Source organism: Calonectris borealis, chromosome 2 (assembly GCF_964195595.1).
Source record: "Calonectris borealis chromosome 2, bCalBor7.hap1.2, whole genome shotgun sequence".
In the NCBI taxonomy this organism is placed as follows: domain Eukaryota; kingdom Metazoa; phylum Chordata; class Aves; order Procellariiformes; family Procellariidae; genus Calonectris; species Calonectris borealis.
Window position 1 is genome coordinate 91365 of NC_134313.1, and position 16739 is coordinate 108103.

Sequence of the window (16739 nt, forward strand, 5' to 3'; positions counted from 1 at the left end):
ACAGTACCGGCACCTGTATGGACCCCTTGGGCACACCACTAGTTACTGAATTCCAGCTGGACTTCATGTCACCGATGACAAACCTTTGGTTCAGCAAGCTTTGTGTCTCTCTAACCATGCACTTAATTAGTCTGTACTTTCTCAGTTTGTCAACAAGGATGCTATGGGAATCAGGGTCTGCTAGAGCATGCTGCTAGCAAGGAAGGATTTGCATTATAGGCATCTGCAATAACGGTTGCTAGATTAAAAAAAAAGTGGGACATTTTTTTTGCAGTGCATTCAAGCGACCCCAGGCGCCGAGAGCAATGTCTGACACGCCCCGCTGACACTAGCGCGCTTTAAAGTCCGACAGCACTGGAGGCGCTCCGCCAGAGAAGTTTTACGCTTTGCCTGCGCCACTCCCCGCCACGCCCCTGGAAGCGGAGAGCAGCACCGCTGCCGCGGGCCGAGGGGACTCGTCCGGCGGCGCGGGGCTCCTGCAGCGGCCGCCCACTCAGCCAGCAAGCACGGCCGAGCCCACGGCAGCACCTCCGGCCGCGCAGCAGCGCGCCCGGTGGGCAAAGGAGGAAGGAGGGAAGCGGCACCGCGCCGCAGCGGCCGCCACGCGCCCCGCGTCACGCTGTGCGCCGGCGCGGCCGCGGGCCGCTTGGCACGTGCGTCTTCCTGGGGCTGTTTCCATAGCAGCAGAAATCAACAGGGAGGGCGCCGCCTGCGGCCTGGCGTGCCGTGCGGGGGGGCTTGGCCGCCCGCCGGGCGCGCCGCCCGCGCCTCGGCCTGCCCGCCATGAGCCTGCCGGAGGTGGAGGCGTTCGTCTCCCAGAAGTACGAGATCAAGAGGCGCCTGGGCAAGGGGGTGAGTGCCCTGGGGGGCCTGGGAGCGCGGGGAGCCGGGCGGCGGGGTCCGGCGCTGCCCTGCGGGCCGTCCCGGCGGCGCCTTTGTTTGCGGTCTCCCGGTCCCGTCCGCAGGCCGCTGACCTGAGCCGCATCTAGTGCTGGAGGTCTGAGAGTTTATATAGTTGAAAAAAACCTGGACTTTGAAATATTTATTATGCCTAATAGAGGAAAAAAAAATAATAAATCGTAGCCTGATAACTTTCTGTGACTTCTTATAGTTGTTTCACAGCTAAATTTCAGAGGAAGGTGAGAGTTGTGTCGTAGCATGTGAAACTGAAAATATCTTTAAATTCCCCATGAGGTTTTTTTCCTGCAATTTACTGGAGAACTGCCACACAAAGCACCGATCTTGCATGTACGCCTGGTTTATAGTAAAATGAATCTGGGTCTCAAAGTATATTCTGTTTGTGCCTGCCAAATTCTTTCACATCTATTGTAACCCCATTACTTCGAGTATTATGCCACATCAAGTAATTTTTTCCCCATAAAATTATGTATTTCTATATGTGAGCCAACATTAATTTCTAGCATCTTTCTCCTCAGGCAGTCTCTAAACCCTTCCTGATTATCTGCTTTTCTATTCTGACAGCTCTTTGCCGTTGTTCAGTTGTGTTGATACTAGTAGTTGTTATAGTTGATACTAGTTGTGTTGATACTAGTAGTTAAGTATCATGTGCAATTACAAGGGGGCGCTTGAGAGAGGCTCATTTTCTTCATTATCCTCTAAGACAATGTTTTGTTTTTCACCTTTTGAATTCACACTGATCTTTCTTATGGCTATATTTCACTCTAAGTTTGTCTCTGACTTGAGGTTTGCTGCCATCTTGTTACTAGTTATCAGCTTTCTCTCTTTGACTGAATGTAATATATTACATCTTTTAACATGCTAGGTTCTTCGAACAGAATGGCATTATTCTTTCATCTGAAATATCAAATTGTTTGAGAGTTCTGTGTGGAGACAGTTTCACAAACATAACTACAACATAACTATACATTCAGGTCTTTAAAGGACTTCAGTGGCTTCAGATCCATCATCTAGGCATCACTGACCTTATCAAAACTACAGTCAAGCTCTGAACTCAAGTGGTTCCAGTCTCCTAAATACCTGTGTTTTCTGCCTCTTGCCTGCAGAAGGGAAGTTCTGTATGTGTTGTATGTGTACACAGCTGATGTACTTACCTGAGCACTTAAACGACTGTTGGAGTCCCTGAAACACGTGATGACTGCCCAAAAAATACAGCAGAAAACTGCAGCAGCAAGGGAGATAAGCTGTGCCTGTACAGTGAGGGAATTCAAACAGTTCATTTTTATTATTTCTTTTAATTAAAAGCTGTGTTGTCTACTAAGGGAACGGGAGCTTCTACATGAGTTTTCCCTATTCTGGATGACTCTGTGATACTTGCAAATGGTGATTACTCAGTCTCCCTTGTGGTACAGATCCAGTTTTCTTATTTTTAGGTCATAGATTTGAATCTGAACTTTCCACATTCTAGCAGATGCCTTACATGTGCACAATGGGGTCATTTCTCACTCAGAAATGCCTAGTTAATGTTTAAATACTCGTACAAAGTAAAATAGCTGCAGTATGTGATATTGAGTGATTTTCATGCTTAAATACTCCGATAGCAACATTGAGGCAGACTTCCCAAGAATATGTGTGGTCCTGGAGTATGGGTTCAGGTCCTTTGCCGTGCATCAGGGAGAAAAAACAGTTGGAGAATAAGTATCTCGGATAAGTGCTATAATACTACACTGTTGGCAATTGGGATGTCTCTTTTCTTTTTTCCCAAGTAGCAAGTGATAGGATGAGAGGAAACAGCCTAAGTTGCACCAGGGGAGGTTTAGTTTGGATATTAGGAAAAATTTCTTCACTGAAAGGGTTATCAAGCATTGGAACAGACTGCACAGGGAAGTGGTTGAGTCACGATCCGTGGAGGTATTTAAAAGATGTGTAGACGTGGTGCTTAGGGACATGGTTTAGTGCTGGGTTAATGGTTGGACTCGATGATCTTAAAGGTCTTTTCCAACCTAAATGATTCTATGATTCTATGATACTGTCACTACAGGCCTTGGTAAAAAGTCTCTCTCCAGCTTTCTTGTAAGCCCCCTTTAAGTATTGAAAGGCCAATAAGGTCTACCTGGAGCCTTCTCTTCTCCAGGCTGAATAACCCCAACTCCCTCAGCCTTTCTTCGTAGGATAAGTGTTCCAGCCCTTGGACCATTTTCACGGCCCTTCTCTGGACCTGCTCTAACTGATCCATGTCTTTCTTGCACTGGGGACCCCACAGGTGGACACAGTACTCCAGGGGAGGTCTCATGAGAGCAGAGTAGAGGGGCAGAATCACCTCCCTCAAAATGCTGGCCATGCTTCCTTCGATGCAGCCCAGGATACGCTTGGCTTTCTGGGCTGCAGGCGCACATTGTCGGCTCATGTCCAATTTTTCATCCACCAGCACCGCCAAGTCCTTCTCGGCAGGGCTGCTCTCCATCCCTCCATCCCCCAGCCTGTATTGATAGCGGGGGTTGCCCTGACCCAGGTGCAGGACTTTGCACTTGACCTCACTGAACGTCGTGAGCGTGTACATTTGCTATTGGCTGCTTTGGGGGCCAGGATGCTTGACCTTGTGGACCTTTGGTCAGACTCAGCATAGATGTTCTTAGTCCTTGACTCGAGCAAGTATTGCTCGTTGGCCTAATATCTCTTTCTCCTAGGTAGCTGGTGATTACCTCTTCTTTCAATCCCTCTGTTGAGTACATTCTACTTCCACATTGAAGGTCTGAACTGTGCTTAAGATATCATAGTAAACTGTTCATTTGTCCTTTTTTCTCCCTAGGCTTATGGCATTGTATGGAAAGCAATTGATCGCAGGACAGGAGAAATAGTTGCTGTTAAAAAGATTTTCGATGCTTTCAGGAACAGAACAGATGCTCAGGTGAGAAATCATTGTTCTAATGTGTCCTGAAAGAGGTGGTGGGAGTTCATAGATATTTTCAGGATTTATGTTTCTGAAAGATGTTGTTATTTAACAATTATGCATGTAATAATACAGTCTACAGCCATATTAGGATAAAAAGGAGCAATAAATGTCAAGCTTTGTATATCATGGCATCCACAAAATACTGTTTGATGTCCCTGAGGAAAAAGTGTCTTCACAGGCATGCACAATTTGATTCTCCCTTGTGTTGTTATGCTGTAGTGTCTAAGCACAGAGAGCACACTTGTGACTCTCTAGTGAGCAACTGGGTTTTTCCTAGCCTGTCTACCGTATAAAGTTTTCCTCTGCTTTAGAGATTAGAATGGATTTAACCCTCTCATTGGAAGTCCATGCTCTGTTCTGTCATTCTGTTGAGGTGATAATAAACTTCTTTTTGTTTCTTTCTAGAGAACATTTCGAGAGATTATGTTCCTGCAGGTAATGTCCATTTTTCCACCTCCTCTCTGATTTTTAATTATCTCCGATGTTGTTCACATATTTTCTTCCCATTCTTTTTCAAAATGCAATGATCAGTCTTGACAACTCTATTCATTTCTTTTCTGCACCATCTTGGCAGTCTTTCCATGACTAGGCAAAAACACCTGAATGAAACGGAGAGTTGGTCTTATTTTAACTTTGAGACATGCCCTGTTCTTTCATCATTCTTAGCAGTATGTCTACTCTAGGATCACCATATTGACTTGCACTTTCTGTCACTTCTTACTTCTTTGTGGACAGAAAGTTTTTCTTAAATTTTAAATGCCATGATTCAGAGGTGAGGCTGGGGTGTCGAAGAGATTTACATGCCAAAATTTTTTCCCTCCGTCATGTGGGAAGCAACTTGACCACTTGAAATAATCAAAGCAAAACTAAAAGGGAAGTTCTGTATGGAATTATTTAAAGCTGCTCTTGTTTTGATATAATTGACCACACGCTATGCCTAATTACCTTATCAGTGGCAATGTTATTAAAATTATCTGTCCATTCCTCCACAGACTTACCATGTAGAAACATCAATGTTTTTGAATACTGATAATGGTGTTATAACTATGATTTTCTAAGGACACAGGCAAGGCAGGGCTCATAGGAAGAGGTATTTCCTAAGACTGTCAAGTTTAAGTAGGAAAGAGATGAGTTTTTTTACTTTTTAATCCTTCTTTAAGCCTGAAATAGAAGCCACAAACTTAAGTGCTAAAACATATGAGAACAATTCCTTAGAAGTTAATTACCTGTAAGTTAGATCATCTCTGAAAGTATAGCACTTCTAGGTGGATGGGGGAGGAATTGGGAGAAGAAATCAGGAGATTTCTAGCCTGAAGGAAAGAACGAGTCATTTTGGGGGAGAGAGGTTAATGTGCCATTAAGCCCTTACTTTCATGACTTTTAGTGCTCAATAGACTTAAGAATTTTCATTTCCCCCTCCTATTTTTGAAGGTATTTTATAGCTCTTTCTTGAGGTTCGGGACTGAGAGATCAGAAAGGGAAAGACATAAGAAATACTCTTTCATTGGTAACTGGATGTTTCTCTTAATTTGCTTGTCTGTGCAAATTCCTTCCTGTGCATAATGATTGCTTAGTTTAATCTGTGTGTTTATCTGTCCTGGTTTTGGCTGGGATAGAGTTAAATTTCTTCCTAGTGCTGTGTTTTGGATTTAGTATGAGAAGAATGTTGATAACACACTGATGTTTTCAGTTGTTGCTAAGTACCCTGTCAAGGACAGCTTCCATGCCCTACCAAGCAGAGTCTGGGAGGAGGGAGCATAGCCAGGACAGCTGGCCCAGCTGGCCAATGGGGTATTCCATACCATGTGACGTCATGCTCAGTGTATGAATGGTAGGTGTGATCCAGGAAGTAGTGATCACTACTTGGTTATTGGTCAGCACGGGTGGTGAGCAATTGCATTGTGCATCACTCGTTTTGTATATTCTATCATTATTTATTGTCATTATTTTCCCTTTTCTGTTCTATTAAACTGTCTTTATCTCAACCCATGAGTTTTTCTCACTCTTACCCTTCCGATTCTCTCCCTGTTCCACAGCGGGGGGGAGTGAGCGAGCGGCTGCGTGGGGTTTGGCTGCCTGCCAGGTTAAACCACGACATTATCATAAGGGCATGTGATGGACTGGATGAAGTTTATTGTAATTGAGAAGTGTTGATGTAAAATCTGGGCATTTTGATGATTCTTTTCTGGGTGATATGTAGTGTGCTAGTCATTATGCTGCTTGCAGGTTCTATGTTTATTGTTCTGTATAGTTGTAGATCTATTTGGTGCATTTTGGGCCACATTTTAGAATGTCATTTTTGGTAATTACTTTAGTGAGAGCGTTGTTCTTTAAGCAAAGATAAGTAGGACTGGCTCTGCTAAGATTTTTTTCAAGGTAGGATGTTTTTTTAGTATAGATTGAAACTTTTCATAACTTTCCGTTACCAGTTCCAGGGCAAGACAGTGTGAGACAATGGGGTTTTCCTTCAGTGTAAAGTAAGTTCTTAAACAGTACTCAAGTAACGCTGTCAAGACTGATCTGCATCTCTAGAAAAATATCCCTTTTGGGTAAAAACTTTTTTTAGATTATTTGGATGGGTATTCTGAAGATTGTCCTCAGAATAAATGCAAGGGTATTTGATGGCCTGGCTGTATATTACTGCTTTGTAAGTGTATTTTCATGGGTTGCTGCAGGTGAGTGTGTTGGTTTGTGGATTTTTCTAGATGTACATTATAACCAATTTTTGTCTTGGCCTCAGAGTCTAGGAAGATGATGCTGTTGTAAGACTGCTGGAGATAGCTTAATATTATGAATTTTGATACTATTTATAACTGAATTTGTGATGGAAATAGATAAAGAGTCTATATTACTGGTTCAAATAACAAAAAAATCATTTATGTATTTTAGACACAAACACAGGTTTTATGGTGCAGCTATTTATAATTTTATACTCAGGGTAGTTCATGAAAATGTTGGCATATTGTGAAGTGTTCAGTGTCTCTAGCTGCGCAGAAATATTAGCTATAGGAAATAAAAGTTGTTAAGACTGAAGATAAAGTAAATAATCTTGACAGTATTGTCAGTCTGCAGAGGTGAGGATAGATTTCACCTCCATTTAAGATATCTGTATTTAGGTATCTCTTTGTGTGCTGACTGTCTGATCTCCCATTACAGTCAGTTCAATCAATGCAGCCTGTAGAGTTTCAGCCTACCCTCCTCAAATAGACACTTACTGGTTGGTTGGGTTTTTTAATTACGAATGTTGATGGCAACTTTGTTCTATTTTCACTGCCACAATAATTCTTTGCCTTCAGTAGGCAATATGAGGTGCATAAAGTTGACTGGATTTTATTCACAAATGATATAGAGGGATTTTTAGAAGTAATGTCTCAGACAACAGAGATTTTGGTTTTTTTAGATTAACTGGCTAGTTTCATACTGTGGAGCAAGCTTAAATCCTTTTTTCTTTTTTATTAATTTCAGTAGAAACATAATGAAGGAAACAGCACGTTAATGTGTTTTCTAGACAAAATGAAGTAAGTTATTGTCCCTTTTGATGATTCACAAGCAAGACACTTGATTTTGACAGTTGGGTCTCTTCCTTTTGCAGGAATTTGGAGAACATCCAAATATCATCAAGCTGCTCGATGTTATCCGAGCTCAGAACGACAAGGACATCTACCTCATCTTTGAGTCCATGGGTGAGACTTAGCATTGCATCAGTCATTTAAATACAGCCTCTCTTACAAGTTATCTTTATTCCCTACTTTGATAGTAGTGTGTTGATGGTTTACATGAATATTCATGTAAGTAGACATATAACTGGGAGCAGCACAGGGTTTTTTTATATATATCAGTTGTGATTAGATGGGAATAACAGTGCAACTTTAAAGGGAGTAATAATTATATGAGAACTGGCTGGTTGAGATGAAGAAAAGATGGCAGAGCAACCAATTAGAAGCCTTGTAGAGACTGAAGAGTTGCATATGGAAGAGACTGTGCAATTTTATCATAACAAAAGTATGCAATAATAGAACAGTTACTGTAGCATGAGCTGCAAGTCAAACTGATAATACAGAGAGATTGCAGTACTATTAGTAATTACAGTGTTAACTTCTGTTGAGGATGCACTTGAAAGATTACAGTTTGGACAATGGTCTATTCTGGCCTTGCTTTGAGGAACTTACATTGACAACTTGGTAATCCTTTACTGATGTAAATATATTATTGATGTAATATATTACAGAGACAGATTTACATGCAGTGATTAAGAAGGGGAATTTGCTGAAAGATATCCACAAGTGTTACATTCTCTACCAACTCCTGAAGGCAACTAAATTCATCCACTCAGGAAATGTTATTCACAGAGATCAGAAGGTATCTTTCAGTCATAGTCTTTATCCTTCGCTCAAGTTTTCTATTAAACACTAAATGGAAAAGCATGCAAAGAATGAGACTAGTAAAAGAACCTTGATAATAATCTTCTGCCATTCAGAGAGGAGAAAGCTAATTAATTTTCCTTTGTTCAATTCAGCCTTCAAATATCTTGCTGGATGCAGACTGCTTTGTTAAACTTTGTGATTTTGGGCTGGCCCGTTCTTTATGTCAGATGAATGAGGACCAAGGCAACCCTGCTCTAACAGAGTATGTGGCAACACGCTGGTACCGAGCCCCCGAGATCTTACTTTCCTCTCAGAGGTAACCGCTTAATATGAGCGAAGGGATGGGATTCTGTAATTTCTTCACCACTGGGAAAATTGATTGTCTAAAAGTCTTAAATCTTTTCGGTTTAGATGTCACCAGATGCAATGTCATGTCAGCAGTCCATTTTCTCAATATGCATTTAAACTTCAGTTCTGCCACATAAAAATCTCTCATTACATGTACATTTCCTTCCTGGCTTCTTAGATTGACCATTTACATACATTATCGGCTCATCTGTTTGTCATTCTTTTTCCCACTAGACTTATTCTTTCTCCCTTCAAATCTGCATCTTTACAAAATTTGGTTGAGTACCTTAGTCCTCTTTTCCAAATTGAAAGAGAGTTTTTTGATAGATCTTCAGAAAATATTCTGTAATCAAATGTTAAATCACCTGCCTGTTAGTCAGGCTTAGTCCTTTTTTTGACTTAAATATGCAAAATCGTATTGATCAGAGTAGAAAATAAATATAGATTGGGTTAGTATCCCAAATTTGAAATGTGGATGTTTTGCAAACTGTCATTTACCCATTGTTTGGCATTTACTTTGCTTAAGTAATTGTAACTATTTCTAGATATATTATGCCCTGAAAAGTCAGTTGTTTCCAAACAGCAACTTGTATCTTCACTGTTGGTCATATGAAAAGTATATATTACCTTGTCCCGGCATTTACCTTCAATATATTTCCTTTTATGGTTTCCTAGAATAGACTTTTAGTAGGATAAATCTCCTTTCTGTTTTATGCTTGCCAGTTTCATGATTCCCGTATCTCATTCACTTTATAGTTAAAACCTGTGAGCATTCGTATTCAAAGAGTCATCAAGCTTGTTTTTCTAGCAAAATAAGCTAACATAGATGATATGAATACCAGGTACAGAAAATATCTGCTTGATTTAGTCCTAACTCTGTTCTATTCTTATTTGTAGTTATACTAAAGGTGTAGACATGTGGAGCATTGGCTGTATTCTGGGAGAGCTGCTACTTGGGAAACCTCTTTTTCCTGGAACATCAACAGTGAATCAAATAGAGCAGATCTTGAGGGTCATTCCTGCCCCATCCCCAGAAGGTAGGACTTTTCTATGGGGAAAGGTATTTAGAGAAAGAAAGTAGCCCAGCTGGATCAGGGAAGAGGGTGTCTCTTGTGAGTTGTTCTGACATCTTTCCAAGGAAATTAAAGACTTAATTGTGAAATGTTAGTCTTAGAGGAAAATAAGCCCGTACTTAGAATCATTAAGGTTGGAAAAGACCTCTAAGATCATCGAGTCCAACCGTCAACCCAACACCACCATACCCACTACACCATGTCCCTAAGCGCCTCATCTACACGTCTTTTAAATACTTCCAGGGATGGTGACTCCACCACTTCCCTGGGCAGCCTGTTCCAAGGCCTGACCACTCTTTCAGTAAAGAAATTTCTCCTAATGTCCAATCTAAAAATCCCTTGGCGCAACTTGAGGCCATTTCCTCTCGTCCTATCGCTGTTACTTGGCAGAAGAGACCAACCCCCACCTCGCTACAACCTCCTTTCAGGTAGTTGTAGAGCGCGATGAGGTCTCCCCTCAGCCTCCTCTTCTCCAGGCTGAACACCCCCAGTTCCCTCAGCCGCTCCCCATCAGACTTGTGCTCCAGGCCCTTCACCAGCTTCGTTGCCCTCCTCTGGACACGCTCCAGCACCTCCATGTCCTTCTTGTGGTGAGGGGCCCAAAACTGAACACAGGATTCGAGGTGCGGCCTCACCAGTGCCGAGTACAGGGGCACGACCACCTCCCTGCTCTTGCTGGCCACACTACTTCTGATACAGGCCAGGATGCCGTTGGCCTTCTTGGCTACCTGAGCACACTGCCGGCTCATGTTCAGCCGCTGTCAACCAGCACCCCCAGGTCCTTTTCCTCCGGGCACTTTCCAGCCACTCTTCCCCAAGCCTGTAGCGTTGCCTGGGGTTGTTGTGGCCCAAGTGCAGGACCCGGCACTTCGCCTTGTTGAACCTTATACATTGGCCTCGGCCATCGATCCAGCCTGTCCAGGTCCCTCTGCAGAGCCTTCCTGCCCTCCAGCAGATCAACACTCCCGCCCAGCTTGGTGTCATCTGCAAACTGACTGAGGGAGCGCTCGATCCCCTCGTCCAGATCATTGATAAAGAGATTGAACAGGACCGGCCCCAGTACTGAGCCCTGGGGAACACCGCTCGTGACCGGCCGCCAACTGGATTTAACTCCGTTCACCACAACTCTCTGGGCTCGGCCGTCCAGCCAGTTTTTTACCCAGCGAAGAGTGGACCTGTCTAGGCCGTGAGCCGCCAGCTTCTCTAGGAGAATGCTGTGGGAGACAGTGTCAAAGGCTTCACTGAAGTCCAGGTAGACCACATCCACAGCCTTTCCCTCCTCCACTTGATTAGATGAGAAACAAGAACCAGACCTTCAAAACATTTTTGAGATTTATAAGAGGATAACAGTTTAAAAGAGAGTATCGTACTTCAGTGGGACTTGCATAGTAAAGGAAAATTGAACTTTTCGGTCTGGAAATCTAAACACAGAAGTGAAAGCTGGAGTAAATATATGTTAAATCCAAAAGGGATGATTATTATTATTAGGATTTCTTCTATGAGTTCCAGTCTAACAGCCCATACACTTTATAAACTTTTACAACATGTTGATATATTCTAACTGAGCTAGCAAATAGTTTTCAGTAAAATAACTACCTTCCGTTTAAGGACATCACAGTTCTGGAGAATTCCATTCAAGCTTAAAGTTATTTATAGTTTTTATTGGAGATTTGGTTGCTGTGAATGAAATATGAATGGAAATGTGTGTGTGAAAACACCAAGACAGGAGTTAGAGTAATAGCCAGCACTAATAACAAAAAATGCTATTCCATTCTCAGCAGTACAGTTGAGGAGTGTGTTGATAATGTCATAACCAGAAGGCCTGCACTCTAAGACAAGACCACAGCACCAATGACTCGTTAGCAGAAGGCCCTGTATCCTTACCACAGGACAATGGCTGCAAGGTTGCAGCATATCACAGGCACAATTTCTTTTTCATTTAGGCAAACAAGTGAAAAGAGACACTTGTTCAAACGTTATTGCAAACAAGGAAAACCAACCTATGAGCAACTTTGCCTAGGATTTACGGGGACCAAAGAAGCAAGATTCTGAAGCAAAAAAACATTCCATAGCAACTGTTGACTCTGAGAGTATGACAGATATGTTCAGAAAACAGTTCATCATCACCAATCAAAAAGAACCCCAGCAGATGTGATGAGGAAATCAATAGCTGGTATCCCTTGTTCTCTGTGTCCCATGCAAGTGATCCTTGCCAGATCATTTGGTCTCAGATATGCTGGTGCTTCTGTGTATGTGGGTATAAGAGTGCAAGTTTATGAAATCTATCATAGAATGAATAGGAATTGAGAAAAGCAGCTTAGAAAATTTGTGAGTAAATATTCCATCCCCTTTCCATAAGATCTCCCATCGAGTTTTATTAGGATAATTTCCTATGTTAATATCAAATATTTGCTTTCCTTCATAAATTCTGTAGCTCTGGTAATCCTAATCTTGGCATTAACAGTATCTTTTCATTATTGCAGATATTTTGGCTGTGCAATCAGATTACAGGGCCTCAGTTATTAACCGCATGAGTTCCCGGTAAGCTTTGTATGTTCAGTGTGTCTCAGAATTCAACAGCCTACTGTATGATGTTGACAAAAAGTTCCCCTGAATTTCACCTTCCAGTTGAAATGTTCACCAGTTGAAATGATTTCTGCTCTCTGTGGATTCACCTACCTCTAGGGAAGGGATGTAAAGTCTGGGGGGAAAAAAAAAGATGAGAAGACTAATGACATAATCTGGGAATAATAAAACAAAATGAGGTTGGGCCTGCATTCCCAGCTATTGTCACGTGTACATTCTCAAAACTAGAATGTTCTCCTATCCTGAGTCATTTGGGTGTCTGATGTCATTAGTTCACACATGGAAAGCCTGAATCTATTCAGGCTGACAGCCTCATTCCAGCTGCTTAACGACTCCCACTGTGATTTTTTAAAATTTTTTTTTTCCTTGTATCAGTCATGGTTCTTTTGGATCGTCTAGTTATGTACACAGACTACCACATAATTCTCCATTTATTACATACCTAATTAGTAAACATTAGTAAACTTAATGCTCTTACACTATCTTATGGCCATAGCAAATTACTCACCAGTCTCTAAGTATTCACCACTCGTATCTGTCATGATAGTAGCGGGCATCCCTTCTCCTCGGGGAGTCTGCAATACGCATAGCCCAGCTATGTGTGGTATGAGTTCTCTGAATGCTTACTGATGTGTTTTTATGGGTTTAGGTTAGGGTGGCTCAAACCATAAGCTCTAGCAGGTCCCTTGCTGTTCACATGAACAGCATATGCGTTTTCATGCTGACTTTTGCTGACTTCTTCAGTTGGCATCCTGGAGCATTATTCCCTTTCATTCAGGGATGCCAGGATTCCTGTATCAATCTATGCCAGTGTCCTGGTTTCGGCTGGGATAGAGTTAATTTTCTTCCTAATAGCTGGTATAGTGCCATGTTTTTGATTTAGTATGAAAATAGTGTTGATAACACACTGATGTTTTAGTTGTTGCTAAGTAGTGCTTACGCTAGTCAAGGACTTTTCAGCCTCTCGTGCTCTGCCAGGTGCACAAGAAGCTGGGAAGGGGCACAGCCAGGACAGCTGACCCAAACTGGCCAACGGGGTATTCCATACCGTATGACGTCATGCTCAGTCTATAAGCTGGAGTTGGCCGGGGAGCAGTGACCGCTGCTCAGGAACTGGCTGGGCATCGGTCGGCGAGTGGTTAGCAGTTGCATTGTGCATCACTTATTTTGTATATTCTTTTATCTTTTTTTTTTTTTTCCTCCTTTTCTGTTCTATTAAACTGTCTTTATCTGAATCCACAAATTTTACTTTTTTTTTCCTTCGATTCTCTCCCCCATCCCACTCTGTGGAGGGGAGTGAGCGAGTGGCTGTGTGGTGTTTGGCTGCCTGCTGGGTTAAACCACAACAGCCAGGTAGTTGAGGAACTGAGACCCTTTCGTCCCTGCTGATTCAGCTGTCAGCATGGCATGTGTGTTTGACCTTGTCAGGGGGAAGTGGACGGCCAGAGTATCCCACAGGAATTTCCCTTGATGCAATTTGTGAATGCTGCTTCTCATTCTTTTGCTGTGCACCTGTACTGGGTTTGGTTGGAATGGAGTTAATTTACTTCATAGCAGCTCATATGCTGCTGTGTTTGATATTTATGACCAAAACAGTGTTGACAACACAGCAGTGTTTCAGCTGTTGCTTAACAATGCTTGCACAGCAGCCATCAAGGCCATCTGTTTCTCACTCTGCCCCCACAACGAGTAGGCTAAGGGTTGGCAAGAGACTGGGAGGGGACACAGCTGGGACAGCTGACCCTTCTGACCAAAGAGATATTCCATACAATATAGTGTCATGCTCAGCAATAGAATGGGTGGGGAGGAATTTCTCCAAAGTAGCTGTTGCTCGGACACTGGCTGAGTATCGGTCTGCTGGTGGTAAGTGATTGCTTTTGCACAACTTGTTGGGGTTTTTTCCATTTTTCCCTTCCCCCCCCCCCCCCTCCACTTATTGAACTGTCTTTATCTCGACCCATGAAGTTTTCTTGCTTTTGCCCTTCCAATTCTCTCCCCCATCCTGCTGAGGGGGAGAGAGTGAGTGACTGGATGGGGTCTTAGCTGTCAGCTGCTGTCAACCAGACAGAGTCCGTTTTGAAGCCAGAGTGGTTTGACATCACAATAGATTTGATTGGAGTGTACTAGACAGGAATATATAGTAGTTACACCTGTTTAGCTGTTGTTGGTCATAATATTGATATATTTGTTCTCTACAGTGGTTTATTTGTTCCTTTACCTGGTGCACAGCATGCTCCCCCTCTTGCTGTATATCAAATTTGAGGACTTGTTGGTGGGTGCTTTCAGCTTTTGCAGTTGCTGTGCTGTTTAGCACTTTTTTGTGTTTTGCCTGGGAGAGTTATGATAAAAGCACTGGCCTTGAGCCTAATCTGGTATTTAGGCGCTGCATTGGTTCTGTCCCAGTACTTTGGGAACCATCTTGTGGAGACAATTAAGAAATTTTCCTCTTCTCATCCAAGAGCCAATTTGCAGAGGAAATGAAGAATGGCATCTCCCCCTTCCTCTCTCCTGGAACAGATTTTTTTTTCTGCCTTATTACAACAGCTCTTCAGTTTCTTGAACATCCTTGGGTAACTAGAATGCTCGTATCGGTATATGTCAAGAATCTGATTCTGGCTTTTCCTAAGGATAACCAACTATTTGTGAATGCCACACAGGGATGTGTCCTGAGGTAAACAGGTCATAGGTCACAAGTTGCTTAGGAGAATTTGGGCAGGTACGTAGAGCAATTTTCACGTTCAATGGTGTGAGACTTCACACCTGAACAAGCATGGCATCCTGTTGAAGTGACAAAACACTTGAAGAACGGATGCCTTGTCTATGCCAACTTCTCACACTGTGCTGGGACCTGGCCTACACCAACCTCAGCGGGGTGAAAGGGTCTCTGGATCTGAGGGCATAAAAATGGACACTGTGGCTAAGTCAGAGACCCAACCCTCGACAAAAACAGTTGCTCCTAAACAATGGAAGAGGAACTCAACTTGGTTAGTAAGGGAGGAAGAAGATTCTAAGAGGAAGCAGGAGGAAGAATCAGAAAAGGCAGCCTGTTCTGCAGTGGAGCAGCCACAAGAACAAGAGGGGAAAGAGACAGAAGTCATGAATGAGTGCAGAAACCACCCAGTCCTATCCCTGAATGAGCCGCAAGATATGCGGAAAAATTACAGCTGTCGTCTAGGTGAGCAAATTATCACCTGGTTGCTCTGATGCTAGGATACTTGGGCTGAGTCAGGAATTAGAGAGTAAGAAAGCCAGCAACTGGGATCTCTCGGTAAGGACCAGGAAACCGATGAAGGGATCGGAAGAGGGGCAATAATCTGCAGCTTCCGGAGGTAACTTCTGTCAAGCGTGAAGGCAAGGTACCCCCTCAAGGAAGATCTTGTAAACTACTGAGGCAAGTGGACCACCACTGAGGGAGATATCAAGCATTAGGGAATTGGTGGTGGAAGTGATCTACAGCAACCTGGGCAATAACCAAGGTCCATAGATCCACATGAAGTCTAGTGCACGTGGTCAAAAGTTTGTACAGAGCACATCAACACTGTATGTCAGCACCCTGACAATAATTGAGGCACCAGCTATGGACAGACTGGCTGGCCAGCTCTGGCAATGCAAAGAGAATCTCTCTACCTCCCAAACCCCATGGTCCTGTGTCTCAGCTGTAGGAAAAACTGTCCCAAAATTTCCAGCAAATTCAAAGAGAGTATGTTTTCCTCCTCACCCATACAGGTCGGTGTCTTAGCTATCAAGAGTGTCACATGGAGTTAGCCTTTCTCTGCTCAAAGGAGAGGGAACCGTGCATGCCACCCTGTGGTTCTGTCTGCATGACCATGGGAAGGACGTGGGAGGGTGCGTGTATCTCAAGCCTAGAAACTTGTATATGTGAATTGCAAGGCAAAACAGCAGTCAAAAAGGGTCCATTCAGGAAGATGACTACTCCAGTTGCTGTTGAGCAATTCCCCAGACACAGTGGAAGGACTGATCCTACTTCTGATCCTGGTTTGTAATTACAGGAGTCGGGTAATGAATGCGCTGACCAGGAATAGAGGGGCCATGCCTCCAGCCAGGCGGAGGAAAGGCATAACTGGGTTTGTTGGACTGTATGGATTCAATAGTCTGGCACATTGGACGCACAGGAGTATAAGGCTCTGCTGGACACCAGTGCTCAGTGACCCTAATGCCAATGGGACAGAACCCACCTGGATTTCTGGAGCAACAGGATAATCCCAACAGTTATTTGTGTTGGAGGCTGAAGTGACTCTAACAAGCAATAAGTGGCAAAGTGTTGTGACTGACTTGGAGGCTCTGTGTATCCTTGGCATGGACTACATCAGGACAGGCTACTTCAGGGGCCAAAAAGGGTACCAGTGGGCTTTTGGTGTAGCTGCCATGGATACAGAGAGGATTGAACAGCTGCCTAGCTTGCCCAGACTCTTAGCAAACCCTTCTGTTGAAGGGTTGCTGCATGTCAAAGATCAGCGCCGGGGGGGTCTGGGGAGT

The 16739-nt window shown here is 43.3% G+C and overlaps 1 protein-coding gene across 4 annotated transcripts in view; it reads left to right on the forward strand.

The window, feature by feature from the left end:
• Positions 1–372: 372 nt before the first annotated feature.
• Positions 373–16739, forward strand: part of MAPK15 (mitogen-activated protein kinase 15) — a 39339-nt gene continuing 22972 nt past the window's right edge. For 2 of the 4 annotated variants that reach the window (XM_075140956.1, XM_075140955.1), the window contains exons 1-8: positions 373–852; positions 3728–3826; positions 4277–4306; positions 7464–7554; positions 8100–8230; positions 8388–8551; positions 9481–9620; positions 12140–12197. In XM_075140956.1, the coding sequence (XP_074997057.1) occupies positions 784–852; positions 3728–3826; positions 4277–4306; positions 7464–7554; positions 8100–8230; positions 8388–8551; positions 9481–9620; positions 12140–12197 (782 nt within the window). In that variant the 5' untranslated portion in view covers positions 373–783. The remainder of the gene's footprint in view (positions 853–3727; positions 3827–4276; positions 4307–7463; positions 7555–8099; positions 8231–8387; positions 8552–9480; positions 9621–12139; positions 12198–16739) is intronic. The other 2 variants (XM_075140958.1, XM_075140957.1) reach the window with 2 other exon arrangements.